The 24414-nt window shown below is 60.3% G+C and overlaps 1 protein-coding gene across 1 annotated transcript in view; it reads right to left on the bottom strand.

The window, feature by feature from the left end:
* Positions 1-642: 642 nt before the first annotated feature.
* Positions 643-24414, bottom strand: part of LOC121060445 (ankyrin-1-like) — a 64829-nt gene continuing 41057 nt past the window's right edge. The window contains 44 exon segments of the mRNA XM_040538243.1: positions 643-2929; positions 4237-4359; positions 4651-4818; positions 5101-5184; positions 6466-6663; positions 6665-6725; positions 7368-7704; positions 7707-7817; positions 7820-7915; positions 9488-9634; positions 9832-9963; positions 10537-10611; positions 10863-10947; positions 11081-11200; positions 11288-11413; positions 11590-11818; positions 12172-12268; positions 12442-12646; positions 12773-12984; positions 13191-13345; positions 13764-13988; positions 14076-14173; positions 14395-14542; positions 14834-14936; positions 15747-15770; positions 16148-16220; positions 16461-16553; positions 16658-16756; positions 17078-17176; positions 17564-17662; positions 17875-18072; positions 19151-19249; positions 19335-19433; positions 19612-19809; positions 20000-20098; positions 20377-20475; positions 20848-20946; positions 21065-21262; positions 21694-21792; positions 22132-22230; positions 22757-22855; positions 22994-23179; positions 23293-23391; positions 24073-24171. Of these exon segments, the coding sequence (XP_040394177.1) occupies positions 4261-4359; positions 4651-4818; positions 5101-5184; positions 6466-6663; positions 6665-6725; positions 7368-7704; positions 7707-7817; positions 7820-7915; positions 9488-9634; positions 9832-9963; positions 10537-10611; positions 10863-10947; positions 11081-11200; positions 11288-11413; positions 11590-11818; positions 12172-12268; positions 12442-12646; positions 12773-12984; positions 13191-13345; positions 13764-13988; positions 14076-14173; positions 14395-14542; positions 14834-14936; positions 15747-15770; positions 16148-16220; positions 16461-16553; positions 16658-16756; positions 17078-17176; positions 17564-17662; positions 17875-18072; positions 19151-19249; positions 19335-19433; positions 19612-19809; positions 20000-20098; positions 20377-20475; positions 20848-20946; positions 21065-21262; positions 21694-21792; positions 22132-22230; positions 22757-22855; positions 22994-23179; positions 23293-23391; positions 24073-24171 (5568 nt within the window). The 3' untranslated portion in view covers positions 643-2929; positions 4237-4260.

Genomic DNA, 24414 nt, shown 5'->3' on the forward strand with positions numbered 1-24414 from the left:
GACCGGCACCGGGACCGGACCGGGAGTAGGGACCGGGAGTAGGGACCGGGACCGGGGGCCAAGGACCGGGACCGGGAGCAGGGACCGGACCGGGACGGGGAGCAGGACCAGGGACCGGGAGCAGGGAGCAGTGACCGGGACTGGACTGGGACCAGGGACCAGGGACCGGGACCAGGGACCGGGACCAGGGACAGGGACCGGGACCAGGGACCAGGAGCAGCGGCTCGCACCGAGCACCCGCTGTCAGCCGTGGCAGCACCGCAGCCCCCCGTGTGGCTGGGTGGCACCCCAGGCACCGCACGTGTGCTCCCAGCAGCGGTGGGCACGGCGGGTGGGCACGGGGAGCAGATGGGCAAGGGGCGGGCAGCTGCTTCCCAGCCCATCCTGGACGAGGCTGCTGGTGGGTCGGCCACGAGACCTGCTTGGGTGGCTGGGGGGCGGGGGGTGGTCAAGGGCATTTGTGCACCCGTCAGACTCCCCCACGAATGGCGGTGCACAAACAGCTGCGAGCCCCCCCGAGTGCCACCTGCACCCCTGGCGATGGGGTATGGGCAGAGAGAGGAACCCTACCCCCCCCCCCAGCCACAGGTCCTGCAACCTCTGTCTTCCCCTCACCCTTGGAAAAGCAGAGATGAGACGCGGTCTGTGTTAGTTTCTTTATTAATTCATAGTCTGATAGCTGGTGTACAGGGAAATGATCTATACATCAAGGGCTAAGACAGGGAGATCCAAAAGGCTTGTTTCCATAACAATTAAAAAAAGGAAATAAAAGTAATTTTTAAAACTTCTAAAAAGCTTCTAGTGTGCAGACTGCAGCATTCTCTAGGCTCAATGTCGGGTGCAGCCTCCCTCTACCAGCCCTACGAGCAATCCGAGCGCAAAGCAATGTCACTGCAGGTGCCGGGCACGGTTGCAGCACAGCACATTCCCTAAGGCGTATACGAGGCCAAAGCACAGGACCCAACACAACTCTACAGTGATGCTACGGAGTCAGCTGTCGCAGTGGGTCTAGGTAGGTTATTGTACACAGCAAGGGTGATGGATGGAGAATCTGCCTACATGGCTCAACTTTGGGGTGGGGTGGGGAAGGGGTTGTTTTGCTCTCCGGGGCTAAGCTGGGCCATTTGCTTTGCTGCAGCTAGGCTTTTTAACCAGACTGCAGAGGAGCCGGGGGCTTTCCTGGCAGATGCGCATCCGCTGCAAGACAGTAGCCCTGCAAGACAGGTGGCCTCTGCCAGGGCCACCATTGCATGGCCTGAAGCTGGAGGTGGGCTTGTTCTGCATGTGGCTACAGAGAGCAACCTCATGCCCTGCAAAACAGGCCCCCGGCCAACTCCATGGAAAGAGCAGGGGCGTCTCCACACCACTGTGCTACAAAGGCCAGACCCCCACATTGGTAAGGTAAAGGACAGAACTGGGGACATGGGACCTACTGCCACTGTCTGCATCCTGTCCTCCTAGGGTCAAGTTTTGTAGCAGATTCAACCTCCTGCACCTCTCTGCATTGCCTGGGCAGCCCTGCCTGTCACTGCTCCCCTGCCAGAGCAGCTGGCCCGGGTGTTGCCCTGGCTCCCAGCATGGCTGCTCAGCCTGGGCTGCTGCAGCAGGGCCTTTACTCCTGGCCAAAGTGCAGCCACCCAGGGGAGCAGCCCCCCCATATTTCTGGGGTTGGTCCTGGGAGGGCCAGCATCCATGGGGTTAAGGGTCTGTGCTCATTTGTGCCCTCGCAGGGAGGCCAGGGGACCCTGCAAAGCCCTTGCACAGGATGTGCAGTGCAGGCTTTTGACTCCTGCCAGTTCCTGGCTCATCTCCTGAGCAGATATTGTGCTGAGTAGAGCTAGGCACAACCCTGTGTGTGGCACAAGCATCCCCTGCTCTGTCTCAGTACTCCTCTTCCCTGGGCCCCAAGCACCTCAGTGCAGGCTACCAGCTTCACCCCAGCTGAAGCCAGCACAAACTGGGGCTTGCACCATGGACCAGCCCAGGGGACTGTCCCATGGGCCCCTGTCTTCAGGCCAGGGAAGGGACCAGGCTCAGGCAGAGGGGCACAGGGCAGGGGCAGTCTGCTGCCCTTTTACTCCTGTAGCCTCCCAGCTCTGTTCACCAGAGCTGCTCACATAATCCAAAGGCTTTGCCCATCCTGCAGCCCGAAGAGGTATTTGGGAGTGGAGCTTTTAGTGCTTTGTACATACTGCTAGAGTGTCCCTAGGGGTTTGCATAGTATTTATTGGTTCATACACACAAGGCTGATTGCTGTACAGTTTACACTTTCAACACAAGCAACGAGCCCAGAGCCTGCCCTGGTGGAAGACGCTGCACGTGCTGGGGAGAGGAAGGGCAGCCCTGCGCCAGCCCCTCTGCCCAGGGCAGCCACGCTCCCTGCAGCCCCCCTCTCCCACACCTTTCCAATTGCTGCCCTCCCCATGCCCCAGCACTCACTGAGAGGGATGAGAAGTGAGTCCAGCAGAGGCAGCACGGGTGACGAGGGTCAAGCCCTTCTCCTTCCGCGGTGAGCAGCCATGCTGCTCCAGCCTTCCTCCTGCAGCTGGAGCACAGGCGTGGGGATGCACTGACACACACGGATCTGTGAGGGTGGGTTCTCCTTCCCTCTTGAGTGCTGCCAGTCCAGCTCTCGCCTCCCAGAGGAGCTGAGAGGATATCCCTCGTGCGTGCTGCTGTCTTTGGGCTCCTGCTGGCAGTGGGGCAGGGACAGGGGCCCCTCCATCTGTTTTAAGTACTGTAGCTCATGCGTCTTGCAGTCAGTCAGTCATGCGAGTAGGACGGTAAGTATGTCTCGTACAGAAATCATGCCATTAGCCTATAGAAACATGTACAGCCAGCCCTGCTCCCCTCCACTCTGTTTTCCTCTCGTCTCAAGTTGGTGTCAGAACATGTGTGGAGTTCAGTGGTTTGGCGTTGAGGTGAGATCCTGGAGAGACACAGAGAGAGACAGAGATGGGGTTCCCAGGCATTTGTGGTGGCACAGCCAGGAGAAAGGGAGGGGACAGCTGGGTATGTGGCTGGTCCCAGCCCTTTCTGCACCCTGCACTTGTCCCTGCACATGCACCCATTATGCCCAGTCACCACAAGATAAATTTTGTGGGGGAGCCAGAGAGACAGCAACAGAGCATCAGTGAGTGCCCTCTCTGGAACAGATGGCATAGATGGTATTGACGTTGCTGTCCCAGCTGCAAAAAGCAGTGACAAGCAGGAGCTGAGCTGCACCAAAGGCACTGTGGCACTGGGAAGGAGCTGGGAGGGCTGCTGTAGGCTTTGGGGCAGACATATCCCTTTGGAGGCCAGTCCCGAGCCCCCAGCCTCACCTAGGGTGAATGACTGCGCCGTGCTCTCACAGCAGCAGGTAAGATCCCCCAGGTTCCTAACGCAGTCCCTGAGCTGTTTTTGCATGCTGTGGAAAAACAGCAGGAGCTAAGGAGCACCACCGCAGAGAGAGGTAGACCCAGGGACTGTCTGAGGAGAGGGGCAGGCAATAGGTGTGGGGACAACAGTCTGCATGAACACATGTCCACAAGCACAAGTGTTTTTGACTGTCACGCACCACAGACAACCCACTAACACAGTAAAGAGATTAGAGGGATAGAGAGAAGACATACACAGTCACGCACGCACAGCGAGGCTGGAGGACGGACTGCCCCTGTTAGGCAGTCTCCTCCCTGGCGCAGGCAGAAACTGGCAGCTGGGGAGCCTGCGTGCCGCGCCTGCCCCCAAGTGCTGCGCTGCCAGCCCAGCAGCGAGAGCGCAGAGTGTAATGACGGGCCGGTCCCAGTGCGCTGTGCCAAGCTCCTGCCTTAAGCCTGCTTGTTCCACCTAACGGGCGGCTCAGGGTGCAGGGAATGCACAAGAGAAAGGATGATCCAGTGCTCATGCTGGGGATCAACAGAATAAATGTCCTGTGACAAGAACAGGTCCCCTGCCCTCAACCCCTACAAGCATTGTGTTCCTGCACTCCAACTGCACCACATCCCTGCTGCTCTTATACGCAGCAGCAGCAGCATCCTGCCATGGACTGCACCCCCTTTCCTGGCCCCCAGCAGAACCTGTGTGGGGTAGCACAGCCCTGCCTGCCCCCATCTCTTCGCTGCAGGCCCCTCTCTGCCGGCTGAGAGCTGGGCACAGCCCTGCCGCACGCCCCCAGCAGGGTGCTCGTGACCCGCAGCTCAGTGCAGGCAGCAGCACGAGGAGCTGGCACAGAAGGAAGAACAAAGGTTGAGTTACCTCAAAAGAGGCCATTTGAGGGGGTCACTGCTTCCCCTTTTCAGGCTGGCTCTGTTCACTATCTGAGCCCCCATCCTGCCCCCGGAGACCTCCAGTTTCGGGACACGCGCTTGTACCCTCCTCCTGAGGGAGCCGCGAGGGACAGGAAGCAGGACATCACCCAGGTGAACAGACAGACACACAGAAAAGGACAGGAGAGGGAAAGGCAGAGTCAGTTGGCAGAAGACACCAAGCAAGAAGACTGGTGCAGGGGGCAAGAGCTGCCCCTGGCAGCCACAGAAGGGAAACAGGAGGAGGAAAGCAGGACAGAAGAAAGGACAGAGGGTGGTGGAACTCCAGAGCCCGCAAGTGCTGCGGAGGCAGTGCTGGCCCCAAGCAGGGCACCTGCAAGGCAGGTTACGAGCCACACCGTACCTTGGCCCCTAGACCATCCCGGTGCAGGATGGAGTACTTCATGAAGTGATCGGCCTCGGCCTCTAGGTCTTGGGGCTCCTGCAGGGAGCCCTCCAGAATCAGCTCCTCATGCTCCTGCCTGTCATCCGTGTCACTGGGGCCCAGCTGACGCACCACCTTCCGAATGATCTGCGGAGAGTCATGCAACCAGGCGTCACAGCCAGCCCCAAGTTACCAGCCCATGCAGGGCAGACCCAGCCAGCCCTCAGGCACCGTGCCTCCCTCCTCGCCCAGTCTGGCCCTGAGCCCCACGAGGCAGGCATCCCCTGTCCCCTGACTGTAACCATGGAGGGCAGAATGCAGGCACGCCGCACAGCCCCTGCACTGCAGAGAGGAGTGGGACAGCCTGGAGAGGGGAGAGCAGGAAGGCTGCGGCACGCACCCTGCACACACCCTGCCCTGGTCACTCACCTTCTTGGTGACGATATTGCCTTGTTCGTCTGTGAACTGCTCCTCTGTCACCTGCTCCCCAGGGAGGTGAAGAACTTCATTGCCCTGCAGGAACAGGAGGAACAGTACGGTGTTCCAGGGGGCAAGAGGAGCCCCTCTGCAAGCAGCACAGCTCATCTTATGCACACCCCACAGCCTCTGGCTCCTACACTGCCCCAGCCCCTTCTCTGCTCTCCTCTGCACTTGTCCCGGCGCTGCTTTTTCAGCTCCCTGCCCATTACCTTCACAAGGACACGCCGGCGGACGACCCTGGTGGAGAGAGACTCCTCATCATCCACCAGACCCTGGCTCTCCCCGAGCTCCTTGTCCAGCTCACGGTGGGCGTGTTTGAGCAGGAAGCGGACAGAGCCCCTGACGATGTGCATGACATTCTGGCAGCTGACCAGGAAGAAGGCCAGCAGCACCACGACAATCAGCAACTGGGCCAGGAAGCCCCACATCCTGCTTCCGCAGGGCTGGGCGTTGTGCCCCACAGGTCCCAAACCCGCCGCTCAGACTCTGGCCATGCTGCCAGCTGGGACAGACAAAGCCCCCTGTGCAGGAGCTGCCCGTGGGTCCGCAGCGTGCCCCAGCTCTGTGGGAGGGCTGCTGTAACCCTAGCTGCTGCAGATCAGCTGGCTGGGGCGGGAGAAGGCAGCAGGCAGGTGGGGTGTCCTTTGCTCTCACAGTCTCTGTCAAAGTCATGGGGCTGGGGCTGCAACAGCACCACCCGTCCCCAGCCAGGCGGTGACAGGGACAGCCCTGTCCCCCGTCCCTGTCAGCCTGCCCGGGCTCTGCCAACAACCTGTCTTGCTGGCTGCAGCCCCGGGGCAGCAGGCAATCCTCTGTCATGGGACAAATGAAGCCCCAGGTGGGAGCCAGGGGTCGGGGCTGCCGCTGAAGCTGCACATGGCACCACAGAGCTGCGCAGCTGCCCTGCTGCAGCTGCCCCCGAGAGCAGCCACGCTGCCGGGACAGCTCTGCCTGCCCTCCCTGTACCTGCCAGCTCCATGCGGCTGCGGCAGGATGCCCACCACCCTGCCTGGCCCCCAGACCAGCTCTATTTCTGGCCTCAGCAGGCTGTCAGGGCCAGCAGCCAGGGCAGATACTCAATAAGGAAGCAAGCAGGGAGGCTGCCTGGTTTATAAATGGAGAGCAAGAGCTCACGTATCGGGTGCAAAGCAGGCTATTCTGGGCCACCAGAGGGCTGAGAGGCCCCCCCAGGGGACAGCGCAATGGTTCTGCTGGGACACCTCTGCCCCTCAAGCAGCCGGTCAGCCCGGCTGACCTGGTGGCAGGCAAGGGGCTGCCCATGGGGCCTGCCCCTGCTGTTGCTCTTACCCTCACCTGCCCAAAGAAGTGGCTGTCTGCCTCCTCCAGCCAGCCGCCCGTGGGGTGCTGGGGCTGCCAGTCGCTGTCCTCTGCGGAGCTGACCCGCATCAGCTCCACGGCCGGTGCCAGGACCTGCTCTTGCTCCTGGCCCTGTGCCCCGGCAGCCACGGTGTACGTCGGGCACAGCCTTCGGGTGACCCCCTCCTGCCAGGAAGCCCGCTGTCAGGTCCTGTAGGCAGGAGATAAAGGAGCCTTCTGCATTCCAGTCCCTCAGCCTGGGCACCGGAGAGGGACAGGGACAGGGAGAGAGAGACAGAGAGAGAGAGGCAGTCAGCTTTGCCGGGGCACCAGCCGACCGCTGGCAGGCGCACCGGCACAGCCTGCACCCCACTAGGCACGGGTCTCCCCGGCTGCCAGCGCTGCCGGGTACCCGGCACAAGCAGCACAAAATGCAGATGCACAAAGGGCACAGGCCTCCTCCCTGCCACACTCCCTGCCAGTCCCACAGCCTCGGCTGCCCCACACTGCCCCTGGGTCTACAGGCTCTAAGGCAACGCCTCGGAGCATCACTGGGCTCTGCCACGGACACCGTGGGACTGGTGCCACTGGGAAGACATCAGGATACAGCCCCGTCTGAGATGATGCTGGGAAGCACAACCTACATGCAAGGCCTGTCTGTCTGCAGGGTTCTCCCCGCCCTGTGTGCTTTGCAAGGAGCCCCCAGAGCATCTCCAGAGGGTTACAAGGCACTCTGCCCAAGCCACTGCTCTGTCTGCCAGGGGTGCCAGGCCTCCAGTGCTGGAGACCAGCAGGGAAGCAAGCAAGGCTGGGACGTTATTGCAGCTGGCCCAGCACAGGGCAATAGCTGGCGAAGCTCCCTCCCCCCACACCCCCTCTGGCACCCTGGGGCACAGTACCTGTCTGCACTCTTCTCCACAATGTGGCTAATGGTCGGTGATGCCGTGATCCTGGCTTGTACCTTCTGCTGAACTGAAACAAAAGAAACTTCACTTCTGGGTCCTGCTCTCCAGTCCCCAGCTGGCAGTCCCCGACTGGCATCTTCTCCTCTGGCCTCGCCCCTCCTCCTGTCTAGCAGTCAATCAGACCCATTCATGGCATCTGAATCCACGGTGTCATCCTCAACTAGGTCCATAGAGCCCATGTGGTCCGGGCCATGTGTGTCTGTCAGAAGCTGCCCCAGGAAACGGCCTTCGCTTGTGGCGTCCGAGTCCTCAGCCTTGCTGCACTCCAGGAGGAGTCCTCAGCCGTCACCAGCGAGGGGGTGAGCCACGAGGACCACACCTGCATGTCGGACATCTCCATCAAGGCATCCTGCTCAGTGGCAGCCATGGGGATGGCATCCATGATGCCACCTCATTCCAGTACTGGTCGGCACGCAGCGGGGATGGCAGCGTGTAATGCAGGGAGGCAGGGGACAGCAGCTCGTCCTGCAGAGAAGCGTAACCTACATGGCAGACAGAGGTGACACCTCCAGCAGCCTCACGTACATACAAGCACGGCAGGGCGAGAAGGGAAACAGCCACCAGGAGGGTGCCCGCCCTGAGCACAGCACCATCCTGGCCACACCAGACCCCCATGTCTGGGCTGAGCAGGACTGCACTCACTGGCTGCTGCCTTTGCATGGTCCCTCCCGCCCCTGCAGGTGCTCCTGTGCCTCCTTTTGAGTGCTGGGGCTGCACCAGGCCAGACCTTGTGGCTGCCCACTTTCCATGGGGAGGGCGGGCCTGGGGTCCAGGTGATGCCCCATCCCCACCGCAAGGCACGGTGCCCTCTCTTCCACCCTACTCTGTCAGCCCCTGGGTCCCTGTCCCCAGCCCCCATCCAGCACCAGCTGGTTGAAGGGCAGCCTAGAGCTCAGGTGGCCAGGTTCTGCAGGCACCAGCTCCCAAAGCTAACCCTTGAGCTGGTAAGGATAGCCCCAGTAAACATCCATGCTGAAGGACGCAGCAGGGGCTCTACAACCTCATCAGTGTCCCTGGCCCTGCAAGCAACTGTCATGTCCTCGTCGCCCGGGGCCACGTGCACAGCCCAGGCACACTGACTGGGACTATGGCCAAGACAGGCAGTCCCACACACACAGGCAGCTTTGCTCAGCCTCCTTCAGCTCTGAGCCATGAGCCCCTTGTTCACCCCTGGAGACTAAAAGGGAACTCATCCTGCTCTGGGCAGCCAGGGACTGCCAGCAGAAGCCGGGGCACAGTGAGCAGCTGAGAGCCCCCAGCCCCCCCCTCGTGCAGGTGCCTGGCTGGAGGCGAGCAGTGCAGGGCCAGCGAGGGAAGGAGCAGGGGCAGTGCAGACAGGGAGGCCCAGGATGGCTGCCTGCAAGTGTGACACAGCCAGGAGAGGGGCAGTCCCAGGTGACATGCATTTGCTGGAGCAGGATGCGGCTCCTGGAGGGCTCAGCTGAGCTGAAGACAGTGGAGACAGGCAGAGGAAGATGAGAAGAGAGGCCAGGATGAGCTCGGAGGAAGGAGGTGAGAAGCAGTGGCCCCCAGGAGTGCACGCATCTGGTGGCACTAGGTGGCATGTTTGAGAGCAGATCGAAGGGAGAGACAAAGAGGAGGAGAGCGATGAGCCAGAGCCACACAGACAGTGCCACGGTGCAGGGCTGCAGCAGCCCCAATCCTACCTGGTGCACTGGCTCCCCCACACCACACACAGCAACTGCCCCCGCCATAGCCCTGCACGCAGGCAGGCTGTGCCTGACACCCAGCCCAGGGCACAGCCACGGCTGGACAGATGGCTCCAGGAGCTCCCTGGCCACTGCTCAACACCGGTACCGCGCGAGGAGGAAGCCCCACATGTCTGTACTCTGAGAAGATAGCATGGCAGGGCCGAGGCTCCCATAGCACAGGCCCCCTTGGAAAGGCTCCATCTGCCTGTGGCACCTCACACCCACTGAGCTCCTAAGGGGCCACCAGCGCACCTGGATTAGGGCAGACATCAGCCCCAGTCTGTCTGCAGCGACTCTGCCCCCGGGCCCTCTGGCATTCCCTGTGTAGGACTTGGGGCTCACCATTCATCTGGGAGGGCGAGAGGGAGTAGTCCCTGTCCGCGTAGCGCCAACTGCCCTTCAGGCTCCGGCTCTGCCGGCCAGAGCCCTCCAGTGTGCTGACAATCTCACTGCGGTCGATATTTCTCAGTGCTGAGTACAGGCTCTCCACTGCAAGGGAAGCTGGTGTCAGCCATAGGCAGGGCAGCCTGGTCACTGGGGGGACACAGCCATGCCCCAGCCACCCTTCAGGCAGTGGTGTACGAGAACTGGTGGCATAAACCCAGCCAGGGAGCCCTGAGCACGTACAGGCTGCACGGCCAGCCCAGCCATTTCCACTCCTGCAGCAGGGCACCACAGATACTCACTCTTGACACTCTTGCCCTCGCGGCTGACCCAGAGGTTGAGTAGGGCTATGCTCTGCTCCAGCAGGGAGTTGGGGTTCTCCACACGTATCCTGTTGATGTCATCCACCCCAAACTGCAGCTCACGTGCCAGCTCTGTGGGAGACACCACATCTCAGCATCACACCCTTCGGTGCCTGCTGCCAGCTCCTGAGCCAAAAGGCAGGAGATGTTGTGAAGGGCTCAGCCAGACTCAGCACAGTCCCTCCACATCCCACACAACATGGCAGAATGGGCAGGAGCAGGAGCTGGGATGGGGCAGAGGCTGAAGCCTCTCTGCCTAGGCTGGCTGTGACTATCATCTATCTCATGCTAAGGAGAAATGCAGGTACTGCTGCTGGGTGTGTGCCTGCACCGACAGTGCTAGGCCTCCAGTAATATGGACAGCTTGGACCAAAACCCCTGGCATCTGTGCACGTGCTTGTGCATGCATGCAGGGCTGAAAGGAGGCTCATTGCATGCTCACAGCTTTGCAGAAGTGCTGGGACCTGCCACAAGAGCCTGCCAGAGGGGCTAGTGCAGACTACGTGAATACAAACTGCATCAGGAACCAGCTCCCTGGACAGCGTAAAGCACATTCATGAGACCCTGCAGCATCTTCCCAGCCTTCCTAAGTGCTCAGTTTCAAGGCACATCGTGCATCCTTGGGGCCATGAAGTGTGGACTCACCTGCCCAGCTGAGGCCCAGCTGCTCTGCTATGTCGACCATCTTCTGGTCTGCACGGTCGGTGCTGCTCAGAGAGCCTGGAGGAGAAGAGGGAGTCACAACTCCAGCTGCACAGGACCCTGAACTGGGGGGGGGGGGGAGGGAAAGAGGTACTGGCTGCGGGGGCTCAGCACAGCCCTGCATGCAGGACCACGGAAACCCTTAGGGAGCAGGACACTGCCACACGTGTGAGTACAGCAGGCTCAGCCCAGCCCTTCTTCCTGGCTTGGGTACCCCTACCCTAACCGCAAGTGCTGAGAGGCTTGAATAGACCCAGCTGGCTGTGTACCGAAACTGCTCTCGCTTAGGATGCTGTATCGCTCCCGCAGAGACAATGGTGTCAGTGTCTTCCTCCGCTCCTCACTGCTGCTTCCCTGCAGGAGTGGGGACAACCGAGTGGTTACCAGCCTGAAAAGAGGGCAGTGGCTCTGCTCTGGCACCAGCACAGCCCCAGCACAGAGCGGCATGGCCACATGGGGCAGCTGAGGAAGAAGAGCAGATGCTGACCTTGGTGCAGGGTGGTATGCTGATGTTGAGGTGGCAGAGCACGTGCTGCAGGTCCTCGTACTTCATGGCCTTGCGCAGGAAAGACAGGGAGCCGCTGGCTTCCCGACTGCTGTCCCGGACCTGTGCACCAAGAGGCCGGGTAGTGGGGCCTGGCACAGGGCAGGTGCAGGGGCCCCACTGCAGCCCAGCTCTGTACCCTGCCAGTACCTTGATGGAGATGACAAGGCGGTTCTCCCGGAAGGACTGGAAGAGGAAGGTGCGTGGCTGCGTGGTCTTCTTAACAGGAACCAGGTTTCCTGAGAGCTCAACATGCAAAGGCATCCCCTCCACCACCTGGAGGGGAGGGAAAACAGGATAAGTCCCTGTGCAGGGCAGCTTCCCCTGCCTCTGACCCCCAGCCCTCCTCTCCAGGCCGGGGCCAGGCCCCTCCACTGGCATCAGCACCCCCCCCGCACAGGCAGCCCTTGCCCTTGCCCTGCTGTCTCCCATGCATGCTGCTGGGGGCAAACCTCAATGTCCCTGCTGCGGGCCACCTCGGTGAAGTTTTCATGCTGCTCTAAAGTCTTGTCCACCTTGTCATCAGTCATGCAGTAGCAGCGCAGCCTGCCTTCCCGTGCATCGTTCATCTTGGCAAACACCACAAATTTGGCCATGTAGGGCACAGCTGTCAGCTCCTTGTACAGCATGGTGGCGAAGTGCACGGCCTCAGCTGTGCGTGGGCAGTCGGCCAGCCAGAACCTGTGGGAGGGCTGGATCAGGGGTGCTGCAGAACTGGTTCCCCAGCCACACCAGGAGAGCAAACAGCACTGCAGAGGTTGCCACAAGGGTTCTGGGTGTGGGAGTTGCACACAAGTGCAAGAACTGGCCCTTTCCCTCAGCACACCCAGGTGTCACAGTGTTTCCTGGTGTGTGTCAAGGCAGCAAGGGTGTCTTAAGGCTAGAGTCAACTGCCCTGCATGTGGGGGTGTGGCAGCACCACAGAAACCAATGAGCACAGGGGCTGGAGGCTCTTTTCAGCACAGACTGCACCCCAAGAGGGCCCCAGGATCAGCAGGTGTCCCCACTGCACCACATGCTTGCCCACAACTTACCTGGCAGACACATTGGTGGTAAAATTAGCACATTCCTTTTCATAGACCAACTTTGTGGTGCCCGTGATGTCTTCCCACTGAGCTTGGGCTGTCCCTCCTGCAGCAGAAAGCAGGGGTAAGCACGCTGCCCCTCCATAAGCCAGGGGTCTGCTCTCCCCACTGCACAGCTGCAACCTGCCCTTGACTCCCAGGAGCTACATCCCACCAAAGCGGCCCAGCCCGTCCCCACCCAGATCACTTGTGCCCGCACAGCAGGGGCAGCACCCTCACCAATCACACTGCAGAGCAGGCGCAGGCTGGTGGTGTCACCCTCGCCACTGTCTCGGGGACTGTCCTTCCAGGACGGGGGCAGAGGGATACGGAGGCCGATGGGGCGGTGGAACTTCCGCCGGCGTGGCTCCACTGTGACAATGGGGCTGAAGGTCGCCTGGTTCCCCAGCAGCTTGGTCACCAGCTCATCGGGCACAGGCTGTGCCTGTGGGCAGCACAGGTGGGGGAGTCAGGGCCAGCCCCTGCAAGTGCTGGGATGCAGCCTGGGCCAGCTGCCTGTCCCTGACTACAGAAGCCCAGCCAGGCTCCAGACTGAGTTCTCTGGGCTCACCTGCAGGGCCAATCTCACTTCCTTGGTGACAGCGGTGTCTGGGAAGGTGGCCTGTACCATGGGCACCAGTGTGCTTCTCAAGCACCCTCCCTCAGGGCCGATCATGTCACAGACCTGGCAAATCCGGGACATGACCACAAAGTAGAGAGGGAAGTCGGTAGTGATGATGCGGCAGACCCTCTTCTTCTCCAGCTCCTCCACGCTCTCCAGCTCTGCAAGGGCAGCGCAGCCATCAGTGTTCACCCATGCTCCAAGCCCACGGCTCTCACCCACCACTTCTTCCAAACTGCACCTACCACACCTTGTTTGGCCCCATCCCACCATCTCCCAGCACGGCTGCGGCCATTCCCAGGCCAGCTGCAGCCCTGTCTGGGGGGGGAGTCGCCTGGTGTCAAACCCCAACCCTGGCAATGCTCACCCTCATCCATGCCATTGAGTAGCTGGTCCATGTAGCTCTCCTCATAGAGGTTGCGGTGCTCCTTCCAGACCGAGCCATTCTCATTGCGCAACACCACCAACTCACGGTCTCCACGCCCATAAGAGGCAAAGTGGGGGATCTCCACGATGACAGGGCTGCAGATAGGGAAGGAAGTGTGCTCACACCCATGTGCTGCCACTGGGATTTGCAGGCAGCAAGGTGGCTGTGGGCAGAATGCCTGGCCACGCTACACAGCCACGGGAAGAGGAAGACAGGACACCTCACAGCCTTGTCTCTGGGAAATGGAGCTCTGCACCCAGCAGGCCACTGCTGATCAGGGCTTTCCCCAGCACAGCCACAGTGGCTGCCACTGCTCCATCACGCTGCAATCACCCACCCCAAAATTGCACTGTGCCTGGCCAGAGCTGGGATCACTCCTGCACCAGACCTCTACAAGCAGCAGCCAGCACAGGTCTTGTCCCCAGTCTCCAGAGGAGTCCAGGCCCATCCCCAGCCCTAAGGGATGGTCCTGGTGGGGACAGCCCCATCCACTCCATTTCCAGCCATGCTCACCTGAGGAATTGGGCACCGGCAGGCCCCAGCGCGATGATCCGGCTGGCCAAGCCCTCCTCCTCAGCCAGATTTGGGGGTGCCGGCAGCTTCTGGGGTTTCACCAGGCGGCAGGTGATGCGGGTCGGTGCGGCGCAGGCGCGGGGTGGGATGACCACACGCAGCCCGTGGTGCCGGCTGCCCCGCATGGAGCCGCCGCGGGCGTCCACCATGAAGCTCACCAGGAACCTGCAGTGGATGGAGGCAGGGGCAGCTGGGTGCCTTGCAGCCAGCCGAGCGCACATCGCACAGGTGCCACATGGGCCGGGCACTCACCCTGTGTGCACGGGGCTGGCCACTGGGCTGATGTTGTCTGAAGTCTCAGTGGCTGGGCTGCTGGGGATCAGAGAGTCCTCATCGAACTCCTTGGAGGGCTGTGTAAGGCAGAGAAGAGCCCCCATGGGCACAGGGTCCTGCTTGGGGGTGCTGAGCCTGCTCCCCCCTCTGCACTCTCCCAGCCCTAACGAGGCAGCCCCGTACCACCAGATCTGTTCCCCCTGCCCACCTCACATTTTAGCTCTGGGCTGACGGGGAAGGGGGGTCCACCAGGCAAAGAATGACCCAGGGGCCATGGCAGGCTGTGTCCCATGCTCACCTCCTGCGGGGACACCGAGGGCGCATGCAGCAGGCTGACTTGCTCAGCTTCTGTCTCCACAGGTCCTAACTGCTCAGGCTCCTCTGCTCTGGTCACCACAGTCTCAGGTGGAATACAGGGGACCTGTGGGACAGCTGGAGACTCCTCCCTGGTAGGAGAGAGCAGTGACAGCCACTGCAGCGGCAGGCCTGGGACCCTCAGTTTCCAGCCATCCCAAGCAAGCCCTGGGGCCACTGGGCGAAGGCGCACTCAGCCACAGACCCACACATGTCCTGGTGCAAGACCACCACCAACCAGCTGTGCCTGCTGCAATGGCTGCTGGGGCTCAGGGACGTACTCCTGGCCTTCAGCTGTCCCTGCCCTGTTGGCATCCCAACCCAACACCAAACTGGTCTCACACCCCACTCTCACTCCCTCTCTGCCATCCAGTGCCTCATACATTTGCTCCAGTGTCATCCTGGTCACAAGCTCCAGCATCTCCCTCTTGCTCTCCTGGTCCCTGGGTTCAGGTGTCCTGGGCTTCGGTGCGATCAGCTCCTCCTCTGAAACCGAGAGCTGGCTTAGCATTGCAGAGGCAGCAGGACAAGGGAGCACAGAAGCTCAGCCTTTGTCCCCATCCCTGCTCCCACCACTGGCCCCACACATTCATCCCCAGATGTGTGGGGGCTTTTCCCTCTGACAGAGGCCGAAGCTGTTGGTTAGTGGGACAGGAGCTGTAGTAGCTGTTGGGAGCCTCGGCTGCCAGCCGACCCCTTTTCCACAGCACCCACACACACAGCAGAGCCTGCTGGGGACACCTCACCACCGGGCACTGCAGACAGGTGTAGGCAGGACGGGGGTCACATGAAGGACTCACCAGCATTGTCCAGTGCATCTGTGCACCTCTAACTGGGGGACAAGCCCAGCCAGCACCACCTGCTGGCCCAATTAACTCCTGCTAAGGAGTCCACCAGGGCTGGGCTTGTGCTAAAGCCCTGCAGGAAGGAGCCCAGCACCTCCCAAAGCAGGAGAACAGCCCTGGTGATGGGGAGGGGACTGCAGCAGCACAGGGACCCTCCAGTGCTCAGCTTCACCCCCGCTGTGGCCAGAGCGGCATGGGGTGGCTGGGTACGGGCACCAGAGCTTGCCACAGAACCAGGTTCCTCTGCCCCCCTGGTTGGGGGACAGCCCTGTTCATGCAGTCACACCACAGCAAGCAGCATGGACATAGATGGGCAGAAGAGGATGGCAGGGCCTGTGCTGGTTAGCACCAGCCCAGCAACAAGGCTCAGCAGATGGAGGTGGCGTGCAGATGGTTAGTGGCCATGGGGTGAAATGGGCCATTGAGCTGGGGCAGGAGACATGTTTCATACCCATTACTGTGACATGAGCAGTGCCTGCAAAGTAAGAAGAGGCAAAAGTGAGGTCTCAGTGGGAGGGAACAGGAACAGACCAGCTGCAGCCGGGCTGGGAGCTGGTACTGCCCCAGGGAGCATGGTGGGGTGCTCCATGTGCCCAAGGGCTCTCTGCACACCTTCCTCGGGGTACGGGGCCACAGAGAGGTCCAGGTATCTCCCCCTCGCACAGCACAGGGGAGCACCCGAGCCAGGGGAAGCCATTCCTGGAGGCTGGTGGGCTCCCCACCTCCTCTCTGAGAGACCCCTGTGTGGCCAGGCAGCTCCCCCAACCCCAGTGCCCGTCCCTTGGGCTGCTGGCAGCAGTGCCGGCCCAGCCAGCAGACCTCTGGGGGTGCGACCTAGCTTCAGCCCCTCACCTTCATCCTCCGACACATCCAGAATCTCATCCACAGTCTCTGGGAAGCTCATGCGGTACTTGTCACTGACTGGCTGCGGGAACAGACGACAGTCAGAGCAGGCCAGCCCTTACCACACAGCCGCCCGCAGCTCCTCTCCCCATGCCTGGGCACTCAGGCTGCACTCACGCAACCTCTGCCCCAAGTGAGACCACAGCTGCTGCCTGGGGCTCGCTGCTTGGCCAAGGCCAGCAGACCCCCGCCTGGCTGATCCCAGCCCCAACTCTCCTACACAGGGTCCTGCAGCCCGCCAGTCCCATGCCCAGGAGCTCACCAGGATGTCAGTTTCCTCTGTGACAATCTTGAGCACATCTGTGACAGAAATGTAGCCGAGCCGCTTTGCAATGGCCAGGGGAGTGGTGCCGTTCTGTGCAAGGAGGGAGGATGGGGTCAGCTGCAGCCATGAGGGAGCCCAAGCAAGCACCTGAGCTCACTACAGGGTGAGGAGGTGCAGGTGAGTGCACTTCCTACCATGCTGATCTCGTTGGGAGAGGCACCATGCTTCAGCAGCAGCGTCACGACATCCGTGTGGCCCTGCTGTGCTGCCTGGTGCAGGGGAGTGTAGCCCAGCTGCGGGAGACGACAGAGGGTGCTGCCATCAGCTCTGGGTTCTGCTGCCCAAGAAACGCTCGCCCCAGGCTTCACATGATGCTTCATGCCTAGAGGACGAGGTCTTCCCCTCTACTTTCTGGGGTGAACAAAGGGATCTGCAGGACCCAGCACCTGCCCGGGGCTGTAGGTGGACTACAGCAGCTTTCAGTCATGGAGAAAGGAGGGCTTGGAGCAAGGTGGAGGGGTCATGGGGGCAGGGGTGGGCAAAGGCTTTCCCATCAACCTGCATTCTGTTCCCCCAGGGCAGAGGGGTCCTTAGAGCACAGGGCATCACTGTACCTTAGTCTTGGCATTGACATCAGCCTGGTGCTGTAGCAGAAACTTCACCAGTTTGATGTTCCCATAGTGGCTGGCCACATGCAGCGGGGTATAGCCCATCTGAAAGACAAGATCGGGACTCAGCCTGCCTTCAGTGGTGCTTTCTGCCCTTCTGTCTTGGGTATGCTGATTCCACGGGCAAGCCCCCACAGCTGAAGCATGGAACATGTGTGCTGGTGCTGCCTGAGAGCCCAGGATCAGGGCTGAGGCCACACTGCAGACCACACCACGTTGTGCCCAGGAAGACAGGGGTGAGTTGTGGGAGCAGGCAAGAAGCATTCTTGCAGTGAGGTGGGGGGAAGAGAAAGAAGAGACCCCAAGACACAAGGATGCCTGCAAGGGGGGAAGTTCTTGCACAAAGAAGAAAAGCAAGGCTCTGCTTGCAGCAGGCCTAGAAGTAGTTCCCAAGTGTTTTTCATCCCAGCCATGACCAATGCACTACTTTACCCTGGTTGTTGCATCCACTGTAACTCTGTGTTTCACCAGAACATCAGCAACTGGCACATGTCCCTCTTGGGCCACGAGATGGAGAGGAGTCAGGCCACTCTGCAAAAAGAGCAGGTCACCTGCATGGTGGCAGTGGAAGCACTGCAGCTCTACCAGCAGAGCCTCTTAAGTTGGGTTGTCAACGTGGCAAATTGGCCAACACTGTGCTCTTGGCCAGGGCCTTGCTGCCTGGATGCAGAGAGGCACTGGGTCTGCTATTGCCTGCCAGGGAGTTCACCTCCAGCCTGGCAGGAAGCACCAGCACAACTTACCTTGTTGCCTAAATTGCCGTTGGCTTGTTTGGAGAAAAGCAGTGCCACCATGTCCGCGTGCCCCTCCTGAGAAGCCAGGTGTAGGGGGGTGACTCCCTGCACAGACTCCGCGTTTGCAGAAGCCCCGTACTGCAGCAAGCTGCTGGCCACCTCCATCTGGTTCTGCTTGGCAGCGATGTGCAGGGGGGTGTACCCGTTCTGTGGGAGAAGACCACTGCAGTGCTCAGCAAACACCAAGCAGATCTGCCAGGACAGGAGGTACCAGCCCACCTCTGCAGGCCAGGCCTGCCCTTCCTAGCTACCTCCAGAGCCAGGGACACAGCCTCACGCCTGAACCATCTCCCTGACAGCAACTAGTCCTGCCACTGAGGCCACTTGCCACTGAGCAAATCCTGCTTCTCCAGCCAAATCAGTCGAGGGGCTTCCAAGGCTTTGGGTCCAACTGGTATCAGCAGTCCTGAGGTTTTCCTCACATTAATTTCTAGCATACAGCCACTTGGGGCAGCAAGAGCCAGGGCAGGCAGGCACCTACTAGGACATGCCGGGCGGACGTGTGGAGCAGGACTCACAGGATTAATATTCAGGCAGAGGCCACGGGGCCTTGAGCACTGCCTGTGCTACTGTGTGCCAGAAGCAGAACAGACACCCCTTGCCCACAGTGATGTGGACTGTTGGTGACGCAGACTGAGGAGGATCGGCACCAGCACCAGCTGCTCTGATGCCTGCCCAGCAGGTCTGCTAGAAGCCACACAGGGGAGAGGGGAGAACCAGATGGGGAGAGCTGGCACTGGTGGCTGCTTGTCTGTTGGGAGGATGCAGCTTCTGCAAACAATGTGGAAACCAAGGCTGCTGGGCTGCTCCACAGGGAAATGCTCCCCATGCTCAGGCAGAGCCTGAGACGCTCACAAGCTGCTGTTTTTTTTCTGACTCATGGCTTCCCAGCTGCATGCAAACATTCACGTGTGGTTTCCAAAACTGCCAGACCGCAGCGCTGCTCAGCAGGGCTTGCCATGGAAACACGTCCCCAACAACAGCCACCAGGCTGCCAGCAGGGAACATCCCTGACACAGCTGCTCTGCTGGAACAGGATGACTGCTCAGCACCCCTGCCGGTGCAGGGGATGGGCCAGCACGAGCAGTCGGCACGGAGGGCCATAGGGGTCACTGGAGGGTGTCACGGTTGAGGGGTGACGCAGGACAGGGCACAGCCATCTACAGCTGGAGTGCACTGGACACACACGACATCCCCACAGAAACGGGACCACGTCCAGTCTTACCCAGGCTGAGCTGTGTGGGGAGCTCCCCTTGGGAAGCAGCAGCTTGACGATCTCCAGGTTGTTGTGGTGCACAGCCACATGCAGTGGGGTCAGGCCATTCTGCAGAGGGGGAGAGGGCACAGCGGTGAGACAGAGCCTCTCCCCATACCACTCACTCCTCCCACAGCCCTAGAGCAACCCTCACCTTTCCTGCTGCATTAGGGTGAGCGTCACGTGCCAGCAGCAGCTCTGCCACATCCACCTTCCCATACTTGGCTGCAACGTGGAGAGGGGTAAATCCTTTCTGAGGAGAAAGGCAGCCCATCACAGGGTGTACAGGGATGACAAGGAGAATGCTGGCACAAGCACAGGAAGGGGTGCTGCAGCACAGGAGGAAGCTGCCCCTTCTGTGACAGGGACACCATGCTGCCAGCCCACCCAGCCACATCACGCCTACTGCAGCAGCAGCCACAGCAGCCTACCTTGGTCATGCAGGTCTGGGAGGCTCCCTTCTCCAGCAGGGCCAGGGCTGTGTCCACATGCCCCTCTCTGGCCGTGATGTGCAGGGGCGTGTGCCCTGCTGTTGTCGCCAGGTTGGGGTTTGCATTGTTCTCCAGAAGGAGTTTGACCATGCCGGTGTGGCCAATGCGTGCAGCGCAGTGCAGAGGAGTCTGGTCATCCTGTGAGGGAGGCAGAGAGGCTGTTGCTGGTGGGTCTGGACCTGTCCCTTCCTTGCAGGGCCCAAGGGGCCCCGGCCCAACCCCTGATGCTCCACAGCCCCTGGCAGGCAGGGCCCTGGGCAGGCGAGAGCAAGCACCCAGCACCAGCTGTTCCCAGCGCCGAACTGGCACACAGGATCTCCCTGCCTACCTTGGCCTTGGCGTTGGCTTTGGCTTTGTTCTGCAGCAGGTACTTGGCCACATCCGTGTGCCCAGCTCTGGCTGCCATGTGCAGGGGCGTCTCCACTTTCTGCACCAAGGACAGGTTAAAGTGGTGAGGCCATGGGAGGGGACATGCCTTCCTGCAGTCATTCTTCTGGTCCAAGTGTAGGAGAGCAGTGCCCCCAGTTTGTTCTAGCCCCCAGTGTTTCCTCCTGACAGCAGAGGTGGGGGGGGGGGGGCGGTGAGGAGGGAGAGGGGGCACCAGGGATTTCCCAGGAGAGCAGAGAGCAGGATGCGGGGAACCTTGACCTCCTGCTGCACCCCCCCATAGTGAGCCCCCGCAGCCCCAGCCAGGCCAGGACTCACCACATTGGACACATTAGGAGATGCTCCACGCTGCAGCAGGGTTTTAACAATCGGCAGGTGCCCCATGAAGGCAGCCACATGCAAAGGGGTCAGGCCGGACTGTGGAGAGAAGGGGGTCAAGACTCTTGATGGGGGCTGATGGTATCACCAACACCTCTTCCTGTGCTCCCACCCCTGGGCATGCTCTGACACACAGGCAAACCCCGTGTCTCCTGCCAGGCCCCTGGCAGCCCCCAGGTGAGCTGAGGGCAACACGGAGAGCTGCTGCCCCCTGAAGCTGCCTGCCCTGCAGGAAGCAGGCTGTGGGGAGATGCTGCCAGAAGCAGCAGGTCCTGAGCTGCGAAGAGCTCTCAACCACAAGGAAGAAGATGATGGGGGTCAGCAGAGGCAGCAAGCTGTCCTCCCCTGCAGCATTGCCTGTTGTGCCTGGGCAGCAGCAGAAAAGCTGGGGCCGGCCTGCAGCCCACCCACCTCTGTGACAGCGTCGATGGAGGCTCCTGTCTTCAGCAGCAGCTCCATCACCCGGATGTGGTTCTTCTTGCAGGCGATGTGGAGGGGTGTGAAGCCATTCTGCAGACAAACCAACTGACAGTCAATTGCAAACACACTTCTCCTCCTCCCCCTTTTTTTCTCCATCCCCAGCCCCCTCCCTCCTTTTTTGTTCTTTTGCCCATCCCTCCTTGCTCACCAGGGCTCTGGAGTTGGGCTTGGCCCCCTTCTCCACCAACAGCTTGGCCACACGGTGGTGGCCGCAGTGTGCGGCCACATGCAGCGGCGTTAGGTGGTCCAGCGTGATGTCGTCGATCTCAGCGCTGTACTGCAGGAGCAGGCGCACGCAGTCCAGGTGGTCACCCTGCGCTGCCATGTGGATCGGCGACAGGCCATTCTGTGACCGTGGAGCAGGGCCTCAGGGCTGGGCTGGGGGTGCAGTGGGCATCTCACAAAGCCCCGCCGCTCCCTGGGCCACAGCTCTGGGCAGAAGGGACACGGTAATCCCAAGCTGCTGCCGGAGAGGAGCCCGCAGGTGCCCTACTGTGACTTACAAGGGAGCAATGCTGAGCAGAGGGCAAGACCTGAAGAGCTGCTGCCATGGGGCAGGCTGTCCCCAGGCCACCCCCTTCCCAGAGCATGTAGCCCTTTAGCAAAAGGCTCCAGTGAGGGCCAAGGAGGAGGTCTGGAATTTCCTTGCCCCTTGGTGACTAAAAGCTCAGCCCTGGCCCAGCCACGGAGAGCATCCAGCAACTGCACACAGCTTGTGACCCCTGCACCATCCCAGGGCCTAACACCAAGCACAATCCCACAGGGTCCCATGGGCACCTTGGTTTTGGCTTGAATGGGAGCCCCATGATCCAGCAGGATCTCTGCAATTCGCACATGTCCATTGCGAGCTGCACAGTGGAGAGGGGTCAGCTCGTCCTGGGGAGAGAAGGGTTCAGAGGCTCAGCATGGGCAAGGAAAGGTCAGGAAAGAACAGAGACTTGTGACTTGTTTGTAAAAGAAGGCAAAACTGAGCCTGCCCTCAGTCTCCAAGGCACATCAGCCATGCATGCAGCCTCCCTTCAATCCCTTCAACCTGTGCAAGTAGCACTGAAAAAACTGGTCCATTTCCTCAGTGCACCAGAGACCTGTGGTCATGCCCCAGCATGATGTTCACGGGGTACGTGCTGGGGAGCACAGCACAGCAGTGCTCCTCAGGCACAGGGAGCCTGGGGATGGAGACCCGCGCACTTGCTGGTGATTCGGAAAGGGTCTCACCTTGGTCCTTGTCTCTATCTGGGCCCCGCGATCCAGCAGCAGCCGTACCATGATGATGTTGCCTCGACGGGAGGCTATGTGCAGGGGAGTGATCCCATTCTGACAGAAGGAAGGGCAGTCTGTTAAAGGGAGCAACCCCTTCTCTTTCCCCTGCAGGGCTGCCAGGAAGCATGGGGCAAACAACAGAGGGCAAGAAACGTCGAAATCTCTGCTCAGGGACAGCTGGGCCAGGGGGTGGGCACCTGCCCCGGTCTCCAGCTGGGAACAGAAGCTGCACAGGGCTCGCAGAAAAGTGCCAGGCTGTGGGTTTGTCTGCACCCGTGTGACTGGAAATGGCACACCAACTACAGGGGCATAAGCTCTGCCCTACGGCAGCACCAGCTTTCCCTCAGCCTCGACACAAGGTCCCAAGAGCACAGCTGTGACAGAGGTGAGATGCAGTAGAAAAGTCCCATGCGGCTTATTAATGGCAAACCCTCAGACAGGTACCAGTGTGCTATCTTCTGCACAGTGCCACCTCTCCAAGGGACCCTTGGAGCTGTTCATCACATGGAAGGTAGTCACAGCATCCTCCCCTCGTACTGGGGCAGTGCCAGTTCCAGCAGCCACACCACTGTGCACTAACCTGGGGTGTGAAGTTGACACTGGCTCCACGGTTCAGCAGTAATTGGGCCACACTGAGATTCTCGTAGTGGGCTGCAATGTGCAAGGGGGTAAATCCAGTCTAGGGGAAAGAAGGAGGGATCAGCCCAGCCAGACACATGCTCTCTGCTGAAAGGATGGATAGATACAGCATACCAAGCTGCTGTTCTCCCTGGGGATGTGGAAAAGCTCCCAGATATGGCGTGGGAGAGCCACACACCTTGGAGAGGACGTCAGCATTGGGGTCATTCTGCAGCAGCACGGCAGCTGTGCGGGTGTCATCGTTGCGGGCTGCAATGTGCAAGGCGGGCAGGCGGACCTTACCCTTTGTCCCATAGTTGATAAGGTGAGCAACCACATTCTCATGTCCCTGCTGCAGAGCCACAGCTAGTGGCGTGAAGCCATCCTGACAAAGAGAGGCAGGTGAGAGGGGGAGAGCCAAGGAGCCACATCAGCATCTGGCACATCCAAGAGCAGCCCCAATAAGCAGGGCTGCAGCGTCCTCCCCAAGGACCTCACCTCTGTGGCTACATTCTGGTTGGCTCCATTTTCCAGCAGGAACTTGACAACTTCCAGGTGGTTTTCCTGCGCTGCCATGTAGAGGGGTGTGAAGCCTTTCTGCAAACAGAGCCGTGCACATCAATACAACCCTTCTTCCAGATCCTTGCAGAGCTACACCCCACCAACAGCCACCCCCTCAGCTCATTGAACTGGGGAAAAATCACACACACTGTGAGTGAGTAAAGTAAAAATCTAGTGGCAACATTGGAGCAATCGGAAAGCTGGAGCCAAAGGCCCCCCACATCCAGAAAGAACCAGGAGATGCTTCTCAGCAGTCAGCCCATAAAACACTGCCTTCCACTCTCTGCCTCTACACTCCCTTAACTCTGGGGATATTTTTCCCATCAGGCACACATTGAAGGGCTTGCAGCCCCACCAGGTCCACAAAAGAGTGAACAAAGGAGGCATGGTGTGCAGACATGCAAGGGCTGCAGGAAAACTCACAGCTGTGTCAGCATCACCCATGAGTCCTCCCAGGAAGGGTTCAGCATGCTTGTGTGTGCTGCCATGGACTCCCACCAGAGAGGGACTCATCTCCCACCTCTCTCAAGCCTCCCCACCCACTCACACCCTCGTGGTCGTTTGGAAGTTTGGCAGAGCAATCCTTGACCCTGAACAGGACTAGAGAGGAACTGTAAAGGGCTGCTCAAGTACCCATGCTGGGCACAGTTCTCACCACGAGAACACCACCACCACACATGCTGGGGGCTTTTCCCACCCCAGCCTATGTTACTCTACCTGCGACTGTGCGTTGACATTGGCCCCATAGTTCACCAGTTCCCGGACCACATCCTGTTGCCCAGCCAGGGCAGCGATGTGCAGTGCTGTGTTTCCCTTCTGAAAGACACCACAGGGCAGCACTCAGGGGCGGGAACAACCCAGCTGGGAAAAGAGGGGCCTGACATGTATACTAACACACATGCAAACAGGGCTGCTGCCATTTGGCAGCATCTGGCCAGGTTGGGACCATGCATCTTGAGCTCCGTGCCCCATCCCTGCTGTAGACTTATATTTGCTGGCCAGGGAAGAGAATGATCTCATATTTCTCATGAGGTTACTGGCAGCAAAAGCTGCGTGCGT

The sequence above is a fragment of the Cygnus olor genome, chromosome 27, assembly GCF_009769625.2.
Source record: "Cygnus olor isolate bCygOlo1 chromosome 27, bCygOlo1.pri.v2, whole genome shotgun sequence".
In the NCBI taxonomy this organism is placed as follows: Eukaryota; Metazoa; Chordata; class Aves; order Anseriformes; family Anatidae; genus Cygnus; species Cygnus olor.